Raw genomic sequence first — 19,476 nt, 5'->3', positions numbered from 1 at the left:
TACATATTTTAATAATTATATTGTACTAATAAAATATTAATATGTAATAAAATTTATTTCGTGTCTAGTTTTTTATAATTCTATTTTATAATAATTTAATTTTGCTATTCGTAATAAAATTGCAAATGAGAGATGATATTAAAATCTAAATATAAATGACGAATTGTAGTTATGATGAATATAAACAACGATATAATTGAATTTTTATTTAATTAAATACATTAATTAAATAGATAATTTCTTTTTAAACAGAGAGGTATATAAGCATTTTAAATATATCCGACTGTACAATGTAACGGTAATTTCGAGTATTTTCAAGAAAATAATGAGAGATTTTAATGAAACTTACAAGTATCTTATTAGGATATCAAATCATTAAAAGTTATCAAGAAAGCATGCTTTTGAGCTTATTAAAACGGACTACGCAACATTATTGTACAATAACATGCTGGACAATCTTCATTATGCTTCTCGAGAAAATATATGCACGCATATATACGTACGTTATATGCATATATATGCATATGACGTAGATCAAATTAAGTTAATGGACGATGAGATCGGGCTTCTCGACACGCCCATGTTAAATATTAGCAGAAGACTGAGTTAGGAGCACGCTTCGTTATGTTACATTTTAACAACAAGATGTGAAACACGCCCGCGTCGTAGCGACACCGAGAACCGAGTTGCGAACGCGTTTAAGTTACTATTTGATACGTACACGCGCTTATGCGTCGACGTCTAGCGCGAAAATCTTCTCCGAGAGTTTCCCCACTAATTCCAAATGTTACATCTTCACGAAGTTTCGACAGGAGACGCGGCAATTGCGGTTAAATTCTTAAGTAACGCCTTCAATTTAATCCAGCGCTTAAGACCATCCTCGAAGTAAAATATTTAAGAACGTTGCTTATCTACTTAATTAATAATTTCTGAAATTTTTCTTAAAATTTTTACTTCTCGAAAAAAAAAAAAAAATTACAAGAATAAAGAAGAGCAATCACGCATATCTATACTTGAGATGCGCATACGTATATAGAAATGCATATAATATTAGCGCTCTCCGTTTCCACACAACTACAAACTCTTTGATCTCTGATTAACTTGGAGTTAATTTTTCACGCTAAATATTATCGATAATTTCATTTAATTTGCATTTACGTTAATACAATTAATTTCAAACATGGCTTTTATGTACACATGTAAAGGCTACTCCCATTTATTGTTTCACGTAACGTTTCGATTATATTGTTCGATTCACACATGATTCTTGATTAATTAATTGAGTAATTATTCGATCAAAATTACAGATCGGATTATATCGATGTTCAAAACACGTTGGCCAAGCTAATAGCAAATTTAATATGTAAATTCCCAAGGTATTAGGCAAGCTGGAATCCATCGATTTAACAATGCAAACGAGTAGTTAAATGGATTAATAAATCAAAATACAATTTTTATTCAAACATTATTACTTGGAGTTATTTACATTCCGAATGCATTTCCACATATATCTAGAATGGCCTAGGTTTATCGAAATTGTTTGATATTTGCGCATGGAAAGATGGAATGCGGAAAAACGGAATCAAGAAATACTACTATCGCACAATCGTTCGAGCATCAAATTAAAGCTTTCAGAGAAAAAATAATGTTTTCCTTAGTCGAGTTCTTTTAAGCTTTTATTTGATTTATTTTTAAAACTTTTAAAACTTTTATTACTACAAAATTACTACGCTTTTACATTACACTTGTCTGACATTAGCGAAAATATGCATTTTCTACAACCAACGATGATTAATGCAAAAATTATCCTATATAAAATAGTGAATCGTAATCACATCGCGGGACTATTTGCCTTAATAACGTCTCATTATTATCTAAATTTTAGCTGAATTAATAGAGTCTAAGTATCGCTATATTTCCATAATTAACGAAAGGCTCTTACGTGTTGATCGACCGACAATTTATAGTGACTGACAAGCGACGCACTGTACCTATCGCTTAATACCCCTCGTGCCTAACATACTGCCGTCTGCGCATGACAGATCCATGATTTCCAATAATGCCGCGGTTAAGAATCGATAATTATCCCCTTTACTACAAAATCAAGAGAAGATTAAATCAGATAACCGCTTCCAGTAATAAAATTTTCGCGAGGAATATTCGATTCTACATTCGTTTGAATTGTAATGCTGCCACCTCAGTTATAATTGAAACGTGAGAATATATATTAATAACAGAGGAAGATAGTTTTTCCGATGTAATTTAACGTATCGATTCATATTCTACATGTTCAGTACATAGCATTATCGTGTGCTAAAAAGATATACACATTCGTGTATATTACATAGCTATTAAACTCTGTTGTAGTCGCGGATTAGTACATATTTAATTATTTCAAGAGATATAAAAATCATGATAATATTAATACATATTTATGGTTTGCGACAATTTAATTTGCGCTAATTATTTTAATCATATATTAATAATATTTTAGAAGAATACAATATATATCTAATTTATATACTTGGTTAGTATTGTAATATACGTGAATCAAGGCCAGGTATAAAATAGCTGATATATATTCTTTCTCGCCACAAACACCGCCTCGTGATAGATATTCGAGAGAAGTGGAATAAAGAGTCAAGAGCACGGTTGGTTTTCAATTCAAGCATCGGATCAATGACAGATTACAATAAGCGCAGAATAATGACGTCACGCTCCCAGCTCAATCTCTACCTGTCTATTCTGAAGCGTAAGGTTTTTAAAATTGTGATTATTCTGATTTCCGACCACTTTTTTAATTGTTTTTTCTTGTTAATTCCATTAAAATAAATTCGCGTTCATGCACAATTTTTAATAGACAGATTTATTAAACCTTTAAGCCATTTGTCATATATTCTACTGGCATTCTAATACCCATTGGAAATATCGCAATTTAAACATATCATATGACAAGTATAACGTTATCGATTTCTTTTTCCCATAAAATTTATTTTGTTTTAAAAACAAGAATTGTTTAAAAAAATGAATTAACGATAAAACATTATATCCATAGAGAGGAACAATTATCTCTATTATATTTTTAGTAAATTAGATTGCTCATTAATTTTTTATTTCAAACTTAATTTCGGCGCATATCGACATTTATACACTTGTTACAGAATTCCATAATGTAAACAAGTCGTAACAATAGCCAATTATAGGACGTAAACAATAGCCAAAATTAATATATTATTCATTTAGTCTGCTTTATATTTTCTTAGTACAATACTTTCTAATTATTAATGATGTCGTATGTGCATTATTATATTTATTCTACTATAAGCAACATTTTTAGACCAATCATTTCTACGTAACTTAAGTAATTAACGCGTATAAATCCAAAATGATTTGGACCATCATTTCTAAGTCCAATTTGTTCAGTTTTAAGAGAAATGCAAATTAACGAAGCGTTTGGCAAGCGGTATTCGCGAACTTTACCAAACTGCAAAATGCGCCAGGATCTTATATTCTTCAATAAAAAAAAGTGCTAGTATATAAGAAGATACCACTCACCATACATTCGCCGCCTATGCACACATCCGTGCTCTCCGCATAACATCTCGTGCCGTCCTCGACCTTATCCGCCAGCTGCACCACTATCGTCTCGTCGTTATCGTATTGAAGACTGTCCGTGGAATCGTGCGGCATCGTCCTCTCGTTCGATGGCACTTCCTGCCGCGACCGCCTTCCAATGCCATCCTCGAAGGTTTGCTCACCGCGGCAGATCAAAGCGCACGGTCTAGCCGGATCGTAATGGGGGTACCATTTGAGCAGTTGTCCGCTGTATGGCACATTGTTGAAGGCGGCGCATTGTGCCCCGCGAAAATCGCCCGAGGACTTCTCGCAGGGCTGAAATCATAGAAACCGGGGAAATCCCTTGTCAGGCGAACTCATTAAACGCTTCTACGATGTCGTTATGTTACTGTATAAGCGCCTACGAGAAACCATCGTCATTTCATGCTCTCTTCTCCCTCCTGCTCTAATGCACTCTCATCAAGACTATTCAAACAACCTCAGATTTTACTCTTGAGCCATAAGAATAACTGGATATTTTTACGATTTTTACTAACAATAACTACAAATACGACGACGGTCCATCTTTTGGTAATTTTTAATATTAGTCGTGTAAAATAGTGATTGTATATTAATACATGGAAAAGTATCCTGTTATATATATATATGGGAAATTATAGCGAAATCATATTGCGTGGAAAACTAGGTTTCCCAATTCCACCAGCAGCTAATTATAGGATAAAAACAATAACTACAAATACGACGACGGTCCATCTTTTGGTAATTTTTAATATTAGTCGTGTAAAATAGTGATTGTATATTAATACATGGAAAAGTATCCTGTTATATATATATATATGGGAAATTATAGCAAAATCATATTGCGTGGAAAACTAGGTTTCCCAATTCCACCAGCAGCTAATTATAGGATAAAATCATATTCCATTTATACTTCTCGAACTTGGCTTGAGATAGCGAATTCGAAGTGAAGGATCGACGCCCTAGAGTTACCATCGCAAAAGTGCCCGCTAATTATCGTTATAATTAACGATTCTATAGTTGGACCGCGATATCTCCGGGGCATTTCTATCGACATTTTCGCCTCCGTGAGTTTACTTCACTTTTCACAAAGTTAACGTACAATGTAAGTTTCTCCATGGAGAAACGTTTATTATTATCTCTTCCATCCTCTCCTTCTCTCTTACCCATCTTATTCGTCGTGTTTTCTTTTTATTATCCACTATAAAAGAACAAAATTTTTGAAATTTAATTCTACAACATTGTAATATAACGACGCGAAATATCATTTTACAACGCGATAATTATATTTTATTATATTTCTATACGAAACTATTATATATGTAAAACAATTGTAAAACGATATTCTCTCTCTCATCATCATTATCGTTATTATTAATGTGCCGTAACATAATATATCTGTTGCTATCAAGCAAAAAATTTTATATTATAAAATGCTGATATAACGTAAATGTATTTTACATTAAAAACTTTTCAATTTTCAATTTTATATGACGGATTATCTGTTTTATATATTGAGTACTTTGTTAGCACTATGTTTAACGCTTTATATACCAAGAAACTTCAAAATAAAGAGCTTAAAATTAAAAGATTAGAAAATTAGAGATTTCTTGGTAATAAATTATAATATTTTTTTAAAGATAATGCATGTGTGCAAAGGCATCCTGTGATAAATGTTTAGCTTCTAATATTGTGCATTATTATAGTTACATATATTTTTATTATCCCCAGATAACGTGAATTACATTAGAGAATAATCGCGCATAAATTAATCTCCCTTTTTGAACGAGAGGTTTAATTATGGTCAGTTATGTGCAGGGGGCAAACCTTTGATATAAACGATGTCAAATCGCATTTTGCTACGTGTGTGATAATTATTCATAGCAACATACGACGTGTTAGCTCTGTCCGCGATAATTATCAAACTCGATGTAAAAATTAGATGCGAAATATAAACGTGAATCAACCGATCGCGTAGCGCGGACATTTTCACGTTGCATTCAATATATATATGCAGCAATTTCGACCGAGCGACGCGGACGGTGAGGATAATGTAGCTAAACATACGCCGCTACCATTGTTAGGAACAGTGTTTGTTGTAATGAATTTGCCGGCAGCGTAGTAATTAATTAGCCCGGATCGGCCGACCGTAGAGTTCAGTTTCAATTGGGTTGACGCATATTCTGGCAACCTGCTGAGTTTACATGCATATATTGCAAACGTGTTGTAAGATATCTACTTTAGCATCGAGAATTGTTTTCGTAACAAACAAGGCTACATCGTTTTATATAAATTATTGTGTTGCACTTATTAGTGTTTTTAATTCTTCTATATTAAATTTCATCTTTTTCTCTCTCTATTTTCTGTTTTTAATTTAAATTTCGATCGGTATTAATCGTTTTGTAAAAAGATTACGCATAAATTTAGTTCGCCTATATTATTTTAAATTGAGAATATCTTTGATATTCGCAGCATCTCAAATTCTTGTAATAATAAAATTATGCGATACAGAGACTAATAGTTTCAGGCTACTACACGCTATTGCTATTATCTCTCTCTCTCTCTCTATTACTGTTTCCTTCAGTGTTGATTACTAGTACAGTGATTCGCACGAACGTGATAATTTCAACTTACTGGATTAGTTTGTCCATATAGATGATCTATAAAATAATTTACAGCTGTGCAACAATGTTACACAATAATTTATAAAGATATTATTCTCGGTATGTTGTATAACTACTATTACTACTAATCCGATAACAAGTTATGCTTATATAAATTTTATTTTTATTATAAAAAAATTGTTTGTATACAGAAATGTGATCATTTTTAATGAAATATTACTTTATATTTGAAGATTTATACAAACTGCAAATATGTTCCATATCATACCTACGATTAAAATTTCATGTTAGTGATATTTGACGCAAAAGTCTATAAATATTCCATTTGATACTACTAAATACTCCTCGTTATGAATGTTGACATTTCGTTTGCTATGAAATTTATAGGCAATTAGTAAATCAATTAGCAAAATCCGCTACCACATAGTAACATAGAATAAAATTTATTCATCAATTTAATTGAAAACCATGTAGGAAATTCCGTGCCAGTAATTTCGATAGCAAAACCAAGAGTATCTTTTAAATCTTATTTCTTTATTTATTTTTTTGGATGTTGAACAGGCAATATCGTATGGGGCGGAAGCAAAACGGAAAGTGTCCTGAATTCTTAATTTTCTATCGAATTATTCATTTGCAAAAGCTTTCCTGGTATAGAATAGATAACCGGAAGAGGATAAACAGAGCACAGATATATTACATATGCATTATATATTTATTTACGGGAGATGAAAATCTGGATATATATTGCACAAATAACATAATAATACACTTAAATTTCTATTAATAAATTAATTTTAATTAATGATAATTAAACGTTTATCAAAGATTATTCTAAAATACTATATATATAACCTAAGTTATTATATAAATAAATTTTTCCATTCGCAAAACACATTTTCCAAGCAGCACCTTTCCATTTCTTAGAACAAGACGTTAATTAAAACTTATAAAATATACTATATTCATACGTTCTCTTTATGGATTTAGTGCTTTAAAGCACTGCTAATTACTTCGGATGCGAGAAAGTACGCGGATGCAAGATGTATTATGATTTCAAACTCGACAAGGAATGATTCGTTAGGTAATTATACACGGTTGGCTTGTCAAAATAACATATACTAAAATTGACGCACTTCACGAGTTGCACGAATTGCATGTCGGGCGCAGTACGGGTTGTATTCTTCGCAGGATCGGCAACAAAGTGGAACCGGAGGAAGAAACTAGGCGAAGCGCCGAAATCTGTTGGGAACCACGGAAACCGCAGTGCAGAGTTCGAGCGTTCCTTAACAAGGAATCTCAACTACTCATTACGCAAAAGCGTTTCTATATCCAACACTCTTGCACCGATAGGGATACCCATGGGGCATTCGCCAGACATTTTAGCCGATTACCAAACCCCCATGCACTCCAGGAACAACGGATAATACCTTTCGTACGACACCGCAGCGGCAACTTACTTTGTCCTTATACTGACGATGCGAGGATAGACATGGCGAAGGAGAACCGCGCGCGACTAACGTCTCAACTCTAAGTTCGGGAACATTCGTTCTATCCAGATATATTGATGTTTGAATATGACATAAATATGATTAAACAGTTACTGACATCTAAGACTAATTAGTTCTAAACTATTCCTTCACTCATTAATAAATTTTTTTTAAAAAGATATATTCGCGAAATATATTCATACGTTCTCTTTATGGATTTAGTGCTTTAAAGCACTGCTAATTACTTCGGATGCGAGAAAGTGCGCGGATGCAAGATGTATTATGATTTCAAACTCGAAAAGGAAGGATTCGTTAGGTAATTATACACGGTTGGCTTGTCAAAATAACATATACTAAAATTGACGCACTTCACGAGTTGCACGAATTGCATGTCGGGCGTAGTACGGGTTGTATTCTTCGCAGGATCGGCAACAAAGTGGAACCGGAGGAAGAAACTAGGCGAAGCGCCGAAATCTGTTGGGAACCACGGAAACCGCAGTGCAGAGTTCGAGCGTTCCTTAACAAGGAATCTCAACTACTCATTACGCAAAAGCGTTTCTATATCCAACACTCTTGCACCGATAGGGATACCCATGGGGCATTCGCCAGACATTTTAGCCGATTACCAAACCCCCATGCACTCCAGGAACAACGGATAATACCTTTCGTACGACACCGCAGCGGCAACTTACTTTGTCCTTATACTGACGATGCGAGGATAGACATGGCGAAGGAGAACCGCGCGCGACTAACGTCTCAACTCTAAGTTCGGGAACATTCGTTCTATCCAGATATATTGATGTTTGAATATGACATAAATATGATTAAACAGTTACTGACATCTAAGACTAATTAGTTCTAAACTATTCCTTCACTCATTAATAAATTTTTTTTAAAAAGATATATTCGCGAAATATCTTGGGAATGAATTATTATAATCCGTGCTATAAGTATTCTTGATATAATTGTCGCATTTATAGTGACGATTATATTCTGCAATCATGATTCGTAATTATTTTGACATTCTATTAAAATTGTAATATACGATTTTTATTTATAAATTTCCTTAAGTAATAAAAAGCAATATATATAAGTATTGTGCATTATTGCATGCGCTGCTTGCAGTAACACATACGCATACACACATAGATATGTATCTAAGTGTCGGAATTAGGAATATATAATTGCGTGCAATTATACAAATTTCATTATCCGATTTCTCGTGTTTACAAAATATCAATTTATTGACGCGCCGATAAATCGAACATGGTATTCTGTCTGTTCGCTATGTGGTCAGCGTGTTTAGTAATTCAAATATAGTGTGTTTGTGTATGAATATTTATTATATTATATTTTTATTTGATTTTCGTTTCTATGTTTCTCTATCTAGCATATAAAACTTGCGTGAAACCGCGAACAGGTACACGTGCTACCATTATTTGTCACATGCGATCGACCGTGTATTCTCGTTGGTATTATAGTCCGCGAAAACCGCAACGAAGGAATATTAAAATAATTCATAAATATTTAATCGAGCCGTTGATTATTTTCAATGAAATTTATTACGCTTAGATATACAAGATAGTCGAAGTAGTTTTTAATATTCGCGCGTTTATTAGTTTATTCGCGCGCGTGTTTATATCTTTAGTTTATACCTTTTCAGTGCAAAATAACATTAGGGTGGCAGGTAATTGCCTGTGAATACATTTTTAACGACTATTTTTTAACGTAAATATCACTGTTTAAAATAAATTTAATATCCGCGATATAAATCGCCGCTGCTTCATATATCGTCTGTTTTCCGTTCAGTTTTACGACATTAATAAAATGTATCATATGTATATGAATTATATATTCACATATAATTTTTTTTTATATTCTATATAATAATATTTCTTTTTATATATTCATATATAAGTTCTTTTTATATTGAATTATATATACATATATAATTGGGAAAATTCGTTGTTAATATTGATTTTTCTTTTGGAATGAATAATAGTCTACGAAAGTGAAGGGAATACGAGATTGGAATATAAAGTTTATAAAAACTGTGTTAATATTTTTTTGCTGTCAAATATGCAACCATGGAATATTATATAAATTGTTCCGGACCTCATTTATTCTTAGTGGAAAATTATTCTAATTTATTTATTATTATAATCTCATTTATTCTAATTGAAATTCATTTGTCCAATCGCATATTTTGTATACATGTTGCAGTTTTTACTGGATCAGTGTGTCCAATTATTCTGCAAAAGCATATATATGAAAGTACGCATCAATGTTATAATTTATCAATGTCCATTTATTTGGCGATAATAATAAATGCTGATTGTATTAAAGATGAGTAGGATCATTAATAATTCAAACAATGGATATATGAAATTGGTAACAAAGCCAGTTTTTTCTTAAATAATATATTTTTAAATAATCTTATTCTTATAAATAAATATATGTGATATCGGATATCTCATTATCGAGAACAGAAGTTACTTTCCTAGTTTTGAAATAAATCTGAATATTCATTAAAAACGCGTAAGTCTATCCGTAAGGAACATTAAACAATGCATTCCACGTTTAATATACCGTTGGCGAATTCGCATCGGTCCATTTTCGATGGGGTCGGACTTTGAAAGAAGCCCATTCGTCGCGTTCCGCTAAAATAGCTCGTTGAATAGCCCCGCATTCTCGTCGCGAAAATAAAAGAAAGAGGCCGCGGGGATGCAATCCCCCCACATACTTACGGTACGCATCGCGAAGCGAGATACACTTCGAAGGAGCGAGCCCATTTTCTTCATTTTTCCGCGAAGTGACATCCCCTTGTGGATGGAATAAAGGAAAACACAACGCGGTACCTTTTTCCACCGTGTCGACAGTTACGATAACACACCGGCCTTTTTCCTCCGATAAGAATTCCGGGTAAGGACGAGAAAGCACCGGAAAAGGCTCGAGGAGATCGCGAGCAAAATGCTTGCGAAAATAACATTTTGAAACGTGTCCAGGACGCGAGGCTATTCCAAAGCCTAATCCGAGAGGAATAGTATTTCCCGAGACATAATGTGCACATGCTGAGTGTTACGATTTTTAATTAAAGGTACACTTATTTGTGCTAAATATAACATTTAGATGTTAGAAGACGGTAGCGAAAAAGAAGTTACAAATAATATCTGCTTCGATAAATTATTAAATGCAAATTGTTCTTACTATTAATGTCCGGGGGTGAACCAATATATTTATAGTTATTATATTAATGTAACAAAGAAAAAAACAATATATTTCCGAGAGAAACTGCGGGCATTTTTGCACGATAGTTTTTCTACTATCTTCTTCTTACACTTTTTTAAACTATGCACAAGAAAGTATCATAATGTCACGGATAAGAATTTCCATCTCGCCTACACTTCCGTCAGACAGATGTAAAAAACACCCCCCCAATCAAGTTCGCCACTTTGCAAATCGTTATCCGATTTTTCCCGTTAACCTGGTTTCCCGCGGCACGTTTCACTTTAAGTTCCTTTCCAGTCAACGAAACGCCGATCGGATTCGCAGACAAACGCCCCGTGAAATTTTATTTCGCGACGTATCACCATCAGTCGGAGCGTATATTTTGCGTGCGCCAATCGTTACCCCGGCGGTAGTCGTGGTGGCATCGAACGAGAGAGGGTAGCTCGACTCCCCAACTCGAGGCACCCTCTCTCGAACGCGGAGCGCTTTGAGAGAAAGAGAAACAGCGGCGGTGGCTGGCATGTTTCTCGATTATCCGTATTTACGGAAATTCCGTGCACGTTACGCCCGATAACTTTCGTAACGGATTACTCGACGAAAGTTTCACATCGCGCGCGCGCGCGCGCGCGCAGGCGGAAACTTACCCCGATAAACTACACCGCGCGAATCGTCAATGCAGTCAAATGGAGCCCGAGGCACGACGACTCTTCAAACAGGAAGCGAGCCGCGCTTGCGGATTCCACTCGCGAGAATCTCTCTACACCTGTCACTATACGAATTTCGCGTTTCTCTTGAAATTAATTTAATTCGATGCACTTAAATTTATAGTTGAATAAACGCGCACGAAAAAAATGCAAAATATACAATATATATATATATATTTATATAACTTTCAAAAAATATATAATATTCGTACTGTAGCGCACGACAACATATGATTTAACCAATATATTTTCTTTAGAATAAATTCCGCAACAATTTGTTGTTATCGAATTAATGTTTGTATTGCATTTTGCGCAGGAATAAGCTTTTTTAAAAGTTTTTAATTCAATTTTCAATTCATTGCTGTAGCAAAATATGAAAAACCAATAATATAAATTTAGAACAACTAATAAGTCCGAATTTCCAATTTGTTTACATTCTCTCATTACATCGTCTATTTAAAATTTCAATACAATAGCATACAATGCAATTTCTTTAACGTATGTATGTATGTATATATTAGATACGTTTAACTGAAACATAGACGGAGATTTTTTTATGGTACGACGACCTTAGTCCATGTTTTAGTTGAACATACCATATACATACTGATTTGATGTTAAAGCAATATTCACGATAAGTCACTAGCATTTTTGTGACCTGAAAATATTAAACAGAAATTAAAGTTGATCAAATAACGAGAAAATATGTGTATTGCAACGTGTAATTTCATCGAATGAGATTCTACTATCAATCAGAATCTAATGGTCCGCCTTTTATGTTTCCGATATTACGTACCAAGAAGTACCTTCGAATGCGATACACTAGAACTAGAAAATGGGATGTTCTCAAATAATTTAGTCCGAATCGAATCAGACGATTCTCGTACCTAATTATTTATTTCATAATAATCGATATATTATATATCTCATTTACTATCTTATGGTTTGTCTTCCAATATTATTTTCTAGTAAATAAGCTTTTCGCTTATGAAACGATTTTGTTTCTCTTCGAGCAAATTTTAGGCAAAAATTTATGGTATAATTATATATAAATGAAACTTTGTTAGAGCGTATAAATATCTTCAAATTGTATATATACAGCAAATATACAACCGCCTACAATCATAAGAAATTAGATATATTTCTCTCTCTCTCTTTCTTTATTTTGCTTAAATTTTAATTAAATTAAATTCAAAAATTTTTGCGATAATCCGAGCGACAGATCTCTTGGACAACTGAAATTGTCGATGTTATCACATACGCGAGAGTTGGCAATTCTTCGAGAACGCTTAGAGGTTTCCACACTGTTTTAATCCTCAAGACCTAAATTTCACTTGATCCACCTATTCCTGCGAGTATTCAACTACCGCAATGCAAATACATCCAACTCTATTCTGGATCGCGTTGTAATAGTTTCGCCGAATGTAATCTGATTTTATTCAAGATTCTTCCTTATTCTCCCGCTGCTGAATGAATCCGTAATCTCGGTCTGCGAAAAACTCACTGAATCGCATCGTTGTCTGTGATTTATTTATACTCATCACTAAATACCATACACGTTATCGTTATCTAAATATAATTTAAAGACAACTTTTTATCTTGTAATTTTTCTTGTTTATAGTATTATTTTCTTAAATTTTAAAATGCGTAAATTACACAAATAATTTTACAAATTATAAATTCTTCTAATTTATTATTTTATTTATTCTTTCTTTTTACAAGCCATGCGGTTCATAAAAATTATATATGGGGAGATAGTTTTTAGAATTGTATTAGCTTAGTCGATGTATATCATAGTCAAAGTTATCCACAGTGAAAACTTATTTTTCATACAATAACTTTACTGCGTACTCTCGCGCGCGCGGTGGAATTGAATTGCAGCTTCGTTCTAGCGATTTCACTCACTCGGTGTGTATTTAGGGGATTATCATGGTATACAGCTGTTACAACGTGGCGATGTGTAACCCCAACGCTAACCGCTAGTAATCACCCACGATTTCGTCAAATTTGCCCTGATTCTGCGCGATCCTCTTCGTTCCATACAAGCGTCGGATAACCTTTCGTGACGTAATCGTTATGTAACGCACATAGTGTGCCGTACGCACTGACACGCGTACGCATCTATCGGGTCGTAAATGCGATTATCAGCACGGAACGAAACTTCCCTTTGTTGATACGAGCTACAAGTGCATCAAATTTTGTCATAGCTAGTGACCTTTCCGCCTTCATATCACTTCCGCACTCACGCATGTGTAAAGCTGGAGGTATTATCTCGCGCATTTCGCCAACGCTAGATCATATGTACTTTGAAATTAACTTTCGTCGAGAATAGTTACAATAAATTCAAAGATATACACGATATAGTATGTTTCTTCTTTTTATAAATTAAGGTTTCCTCTTTTTATAAAATAGAGAGAGAAATTTGTAGTAATATCTTATTAGAAATATATTAGACTGCGAAATATTTTATTACTTGATAAAAAATTTCATCATTATATATACATGGTTTATATAAATATACATATTTTATTGCAAACATATACATCCTTGAAAGTAGATGATGTTTATATATACATAGTTAAAGTTTAAATCCTATATGTGTATGTGTGTGTGTGTGTGTGTGTGTGTGTGTGAACGAAGATTTAAATTTTAATTATTCATAAGACAGTTAACGTAAATAGCGAATTTTTAATTAAATATCTAGTAAATATCTTTTTTATGTTTCCGTACACACAAACTCAACATGTACGAGAATTTTTATGTCCGTTGTATCGTGCACGTTACTACTATATGTAATCCAAACACGAACCCACGTAGTTTAATATATACACGTCCCGTAATTCACAATTCGAATTTACAATGCATTACATGACTGCGCTAATTACTCTAGCTGATTCCATGTCGAATTTGACCCAGTTTCATGCATAGATTGTCATTAGCCGCTGACAGCATATGACCTTCCAGCACATATCCGTTACGCACACTATTACGTATTGTACGCATCCAGTGTTCTTCAGCGAAAGGAAATGTGACGTACTGCACGTGGATAAAGCGAAACGTGTTTCCGCAATTGTCGTATATATGTGTTTTCAATGACAGAATTAGCGCACGAATGTAAAAACTCACAACCTTACATGCATATTTTTTGTAAAGCTCTGTCAATTATTAAAAATATTTTTTGTCGCTCTTCTCTTTTTTTCTTGAAAAACTTTCTTGATTTCTTGGAACTTTCTGATTAGTAGTAATGCATTCATCAAAATTGTCAAGTATTATATTGTAAAGATTATTTGAAATTACATTTCTGAAAAATATTTGTTATTAAATATACCTCAAGCTTCATTTAATATAATTTAATAATGTTTCCACACACACATACATAATTATAAATATAAATAATAAATGTCTTTCATTTCATATCTACTGATCTCGAAACAATTTAGTAAAATTTGTAGAGGAGGGCAGACTTCTACTATATGAAATATCTACGAATCGTGAGTATATTTAATTTAATTTATTTATTCCTACAAATGGTCAAATTTTACCAGAAATAAACACTAATTGTTACGATTTGAGAGAATATCGCAATAATTATGGAAAAGAGCTTATTACATTATCAATGCTTTTATGTTATATCGATTATAAATATAATATACAAGTCGTGATAATCATATTCATAATCTGTATGTATGAAGCGTTTCAACTTTAATCTTAAAATATAAAAATTAAATAGGCATTAAAGATTAGATTTAATTTTTGTTCATTTAATCATATGGATCTATTATCTTTTAAAATATAAAACAAAAAATGCTATTTTTCGAAAATGATTAATAAATATATTCATTAGGATTTATGTTATATTAACTTTGCTATTCTAGCTAATTTATGCAACTCTCGATATTCAAAAATACTATCTATTGATTTCGTCACTTTGTCACTAGGTCCACTAAGAATTAGAACATGCCACCTTTAAATATAATTTTAAATATAGTTTAAATTGCACTTTGTGTTATCGCTCGCCGATGTTATTGAGAACATTCTTAAAATGTTCGTGAAGCGGAGCGCTGTGTCGTTCGCTGTGCGGTCATCGAATTACGTACAAAGTTAGCGTTGCCCCGATCTCTGAAACCATACGCTACCACTCTCTGACGGCTTAATTAACTCTCAACTCTACTGTGAGTTCAAATTTAATTCAGGATCATAGATACTTTATAAAACATAAAAAAACTATTGCGTGCTGTATAATATGTGATCGTGTATTTGAAACTCCTGCAAATTTACCTTGAGAGAGAAAGAGAGGGAGGGAGGGAGTTAAAATGAGGAGGAAAACAAGGGAGGATATTATCTGATCAAAGTAAAATTTTAATGGCAGTTTCCTGAGCATACCGACCATAAATTTTTCGCGGACATCCAATATTCCTGGATCCGGTGCTTCCTGTACTTTGTATATTTTCGTTTCATTCTGCTATCACATCGTACACGCTGGAAGATGAACGCGGCGGGATTTGGCAACGATTCCGTTCTTTCCACCGTATCGCAGCAGCGAATATCCGCGTTTGTCCAGACACTTTTATTATCCCCCGTCTTGCGCAGAATGCAAGGCTTCTGCCTCTTTATTGCTCGTGTAAATGCTGTTATCATCGATAGATATCGTAGCGCACACGCTGGGTGGTCTTGATCGTGCGCGCGTGTATTTCGCGCATCGTCGCGATATTTTTCGCAAAATAGAAAATGCTAGATACAGCATGATGATCGATCGGCTCTGTTTGAACGGTTCGTTTGCGCGCCAGCTTCATTTATGTAACGAACGCATTCTCATCTATCAATTACGAATAGGTACGCGACCCGGATTTTTCTTGATAGTTTCGGACTTCAACAATATATTCCCCGACTGCTCTAATTTAAACATGCATATAAATTCGCGCTATCCGTTGAAAGGGCAAAAATATTCTCTCTTTTTTTTTTTTTTTAAAGTATGACAGGAATATATTGTCTACTTTTTTTTGGAATTATTGTCATAAAACAAATTACAGATAATTACACGTGTAGCAATAATTCAGATGCGCTTTTGTTGTTTATATACTCTCGCTGATTGCAATCTTTAATTGTCTATGAGATTTGATAATTTGAGTATAACAACGTATTTCGTCGTTATCACGTACGCCGATCATTCATTAACAATAGAAACGACAAAATGCGTTCTAATTGGGTTAATAAAATCATCGGCGCGATGTAAATGGAATGTTGACACGATCACATCATTTATTATGACTCGCCACGCGAATCAATATGTTTATCGCAGTTTATTATCATCAACGACAAGGCTTCAAGTTCGCGCCGCGTCATCATAATAAAGCCGGCAAATATTATCACTATGAAACGATTGGCGAATAAATTACTCGCGTGTTAATATCCGATACTAAAGCGTGACGTGTTTCGCGCGCAATAAACGAATTAATACGGATTATAGAAGCAGTTGTTTATGTTGTTTTGCGCGCCGAGAAACTTGCAAAATATTTGAAGGCGGAAGATACCACGCATAATTATCTAAATTAAGAAAACATTAGACGTATCCGGCATGTACAGTAAAGCGTATAAAAAACGAAATTATTTTGAATAAATCGCATGGTTTATATGCTTATTAGGTTTTGCAAGAGATTTGTGACTGCTTTTACGCAAGCATTGAGATATCAGGCAAATATACAGATTATTTAAGTATCATATATATATATATATATATATATATATATATATATATATATATATATATATAGTGTGTATATTTCTAGAATCATGAAAATTTGTTTAACTTATGACGTTATGTGGTACTTTCAATCAATTTATTTCGCGCCGTGCTATATAAAAAATTATTAAACGCAATTAATTAAATGTAATCTTCAACTGTTACGGGTCTACAACGGAGATTTTGCGAGATTTGTATTTATAAAGTCTTGCAACAGTAAGACCATCATTCTCGAGATTGTTCGAATAAACTTTAATTCATTGTGACATAAATCATTATCAAAAACGCAAAATTGACGCTAAAAATACATAAATATGATTTATGGTATAAAGAGAGAGAAAGCACCCCCCAAAATATAAATTTATACTGTATAAATCCAAATATATCTTGCAAATTCGCTGCAGTACATATTGAAAGGGAAATTTAAAGTATAATTCGGAATATATTAGAAGTTTAATATTCATATATCCGCCGTTTGTATAAATCGATTAAATTCAATTCATTCTCGACTGATTAACTTTTTTTGAGTTTCCAATGTAATATGTGTATTGGTTTTTCCAGGTCTTCTTCTCTTATTATCATTTACATTTTTAACTTGGATTGACCCTTAAAGAGAACATATTTATTACATAGTACGTATAATGTAATAAATTCTTTTCATTTTAATGTGCAGAATACGAGATTTTCTGTAAGTTTTAAATTGTCGACAAAGTAAAAAATTCTGAATTTTTCAAAATTCTAGATTATAATTATATATTCGCTTCAAATCAAATGAGAGATGATCGGAGAAAAGCAGATTTAAATTCGGGTCAGAATCGTGAAAGCTTTTATAATCCAACTAGTATTTTAATTCAAACGTGGATTTAACTTTAATCATTCGACTTTAACCATTTATCTGCCAAATTATCATTTTCCGGCAATAGATTCATATATAGGCACATTTTCAATTTAATTTTCCATGAAGAAATAAATTAATATTTTTGACTTCTGTGATCAAAAGTAAAACTATTATATACAGCCGTATTAATTGACAATTTCTGCGAAAATAAAAAATAGCCATGTATTATTGAACAAGTATAATAAAAAATATGAAACAATTCTATCTAAAAAGAATTATTCATTTCCTTATGTCGATGTGTTCGTCAATGTAGTCAATCTATACTTTAAACTTGAAACCGTAATGAAGCTCGTTAACGATATCGAGAGCATCAAAATATTTAAAGCGATTGAATTTATCAATTTAGTTTAAAGCTATTTAATATAATTTAATATAACTTAAGAGGTTGTCTATATCCATTGTACATTTTAATTTCGAAGAGATTTGATTAAAATAAATAACCCAATCACAGTCAGACACACAATAATATTTTCTCCAAAAATATCTCTGTCAAAACCTCGTCTTCATCAAACATAAAAATATTTTTATTCTTTTATATCTATCACTTTATTTATACATATTCTTCTACGCATTTATATTTGTGAAATTATTCATTTTCTTACTGTTGACAGCTTTTAATTCAACTTCATTAGTTTCCTTCCGTTTTTTGAAATCCTAACATCCTAAATTAATTTTAATCATCTAGTACGGCCATTTTATCGACCCGAGTACGGTGGTGCGAATCTTCCGCCAAGTTATTATCGCGTCACGGTACCGATGCGACGGTGGAATTTTCGTCTCTCTCTCACAAATGAATTTCCTCTGTTTTCGTCATTTTGGTAAAACGTAGAATACAAGCTCGGTGAAATACACACTATATCATTACGAGTGTTAACAGAGCACGCCCAGGGGTACCCGAGAGTAGCGAGACAAAGAAAGAGAGAGAAAGAGAGAGAGAGAGGAAGAGCCGAGGATTGAAAGGTGGAAAGGTGGAGGATGACAGTCGGAAGACTTGGAATCTGTATTCGGTACACGCCTCTCCGTTTCGTTATGCTAATGATGTTGCGTTCCCTTTTCTTCGCTCATTTCAGTTCGCCGTGATTTCTCCCGACCACTGACGTGCGGCTGCTGTAATTCGCGTAACCGGCCGGGCCGGAGCTGACGAACTTCCTTCAGAACACCGTGATTCGTCGTTTGCATTGCGCGTTTTTTTTTTTTTTTT

General features: G+C 33.3%; 1 protein-coding gene across 1 annotated transcript in view; it reads right to left on the bottom strand.

Annotated features, from left to right (window-relative positions):
* The window catches only part of LOC115241060 (protein madd-4), a 208,440-nt gene that overhangs the window by 44,684 nt on the left and 144,280 nt on the right, over positions 1-19,476 (bottom strand). The window contains exon 5 of the mRNA XM_029816589.1: positions 3,556-3,891. Within this exon, the coding sequence (XP_029672449.1) occupies positions 3,556-3,891 (336 nt within the window). The remainder of the gene's footprint in view (positions 1-3,555; positions 3,892-19,476) is intronic.

Source organism: Formica exsecta, unplaced genomic scaffold (genome assembly GCF_003651465.1).
Source record: "Formica exsecta isolate Colony F162 unplaced genomic scaffold, ASM365146v1 scaffold465, whole genome shotgun sequence".
NCBI lineage: Eukaryota > Metazoa > Arthropoda > Insecta > Hymenoptera > Formicidae > Formica > Formica exsecta.
Note: the sequence above shows the minus strand (reverse complement) of the source record. Positions and strands in the feature narration are given on the sequence as shown.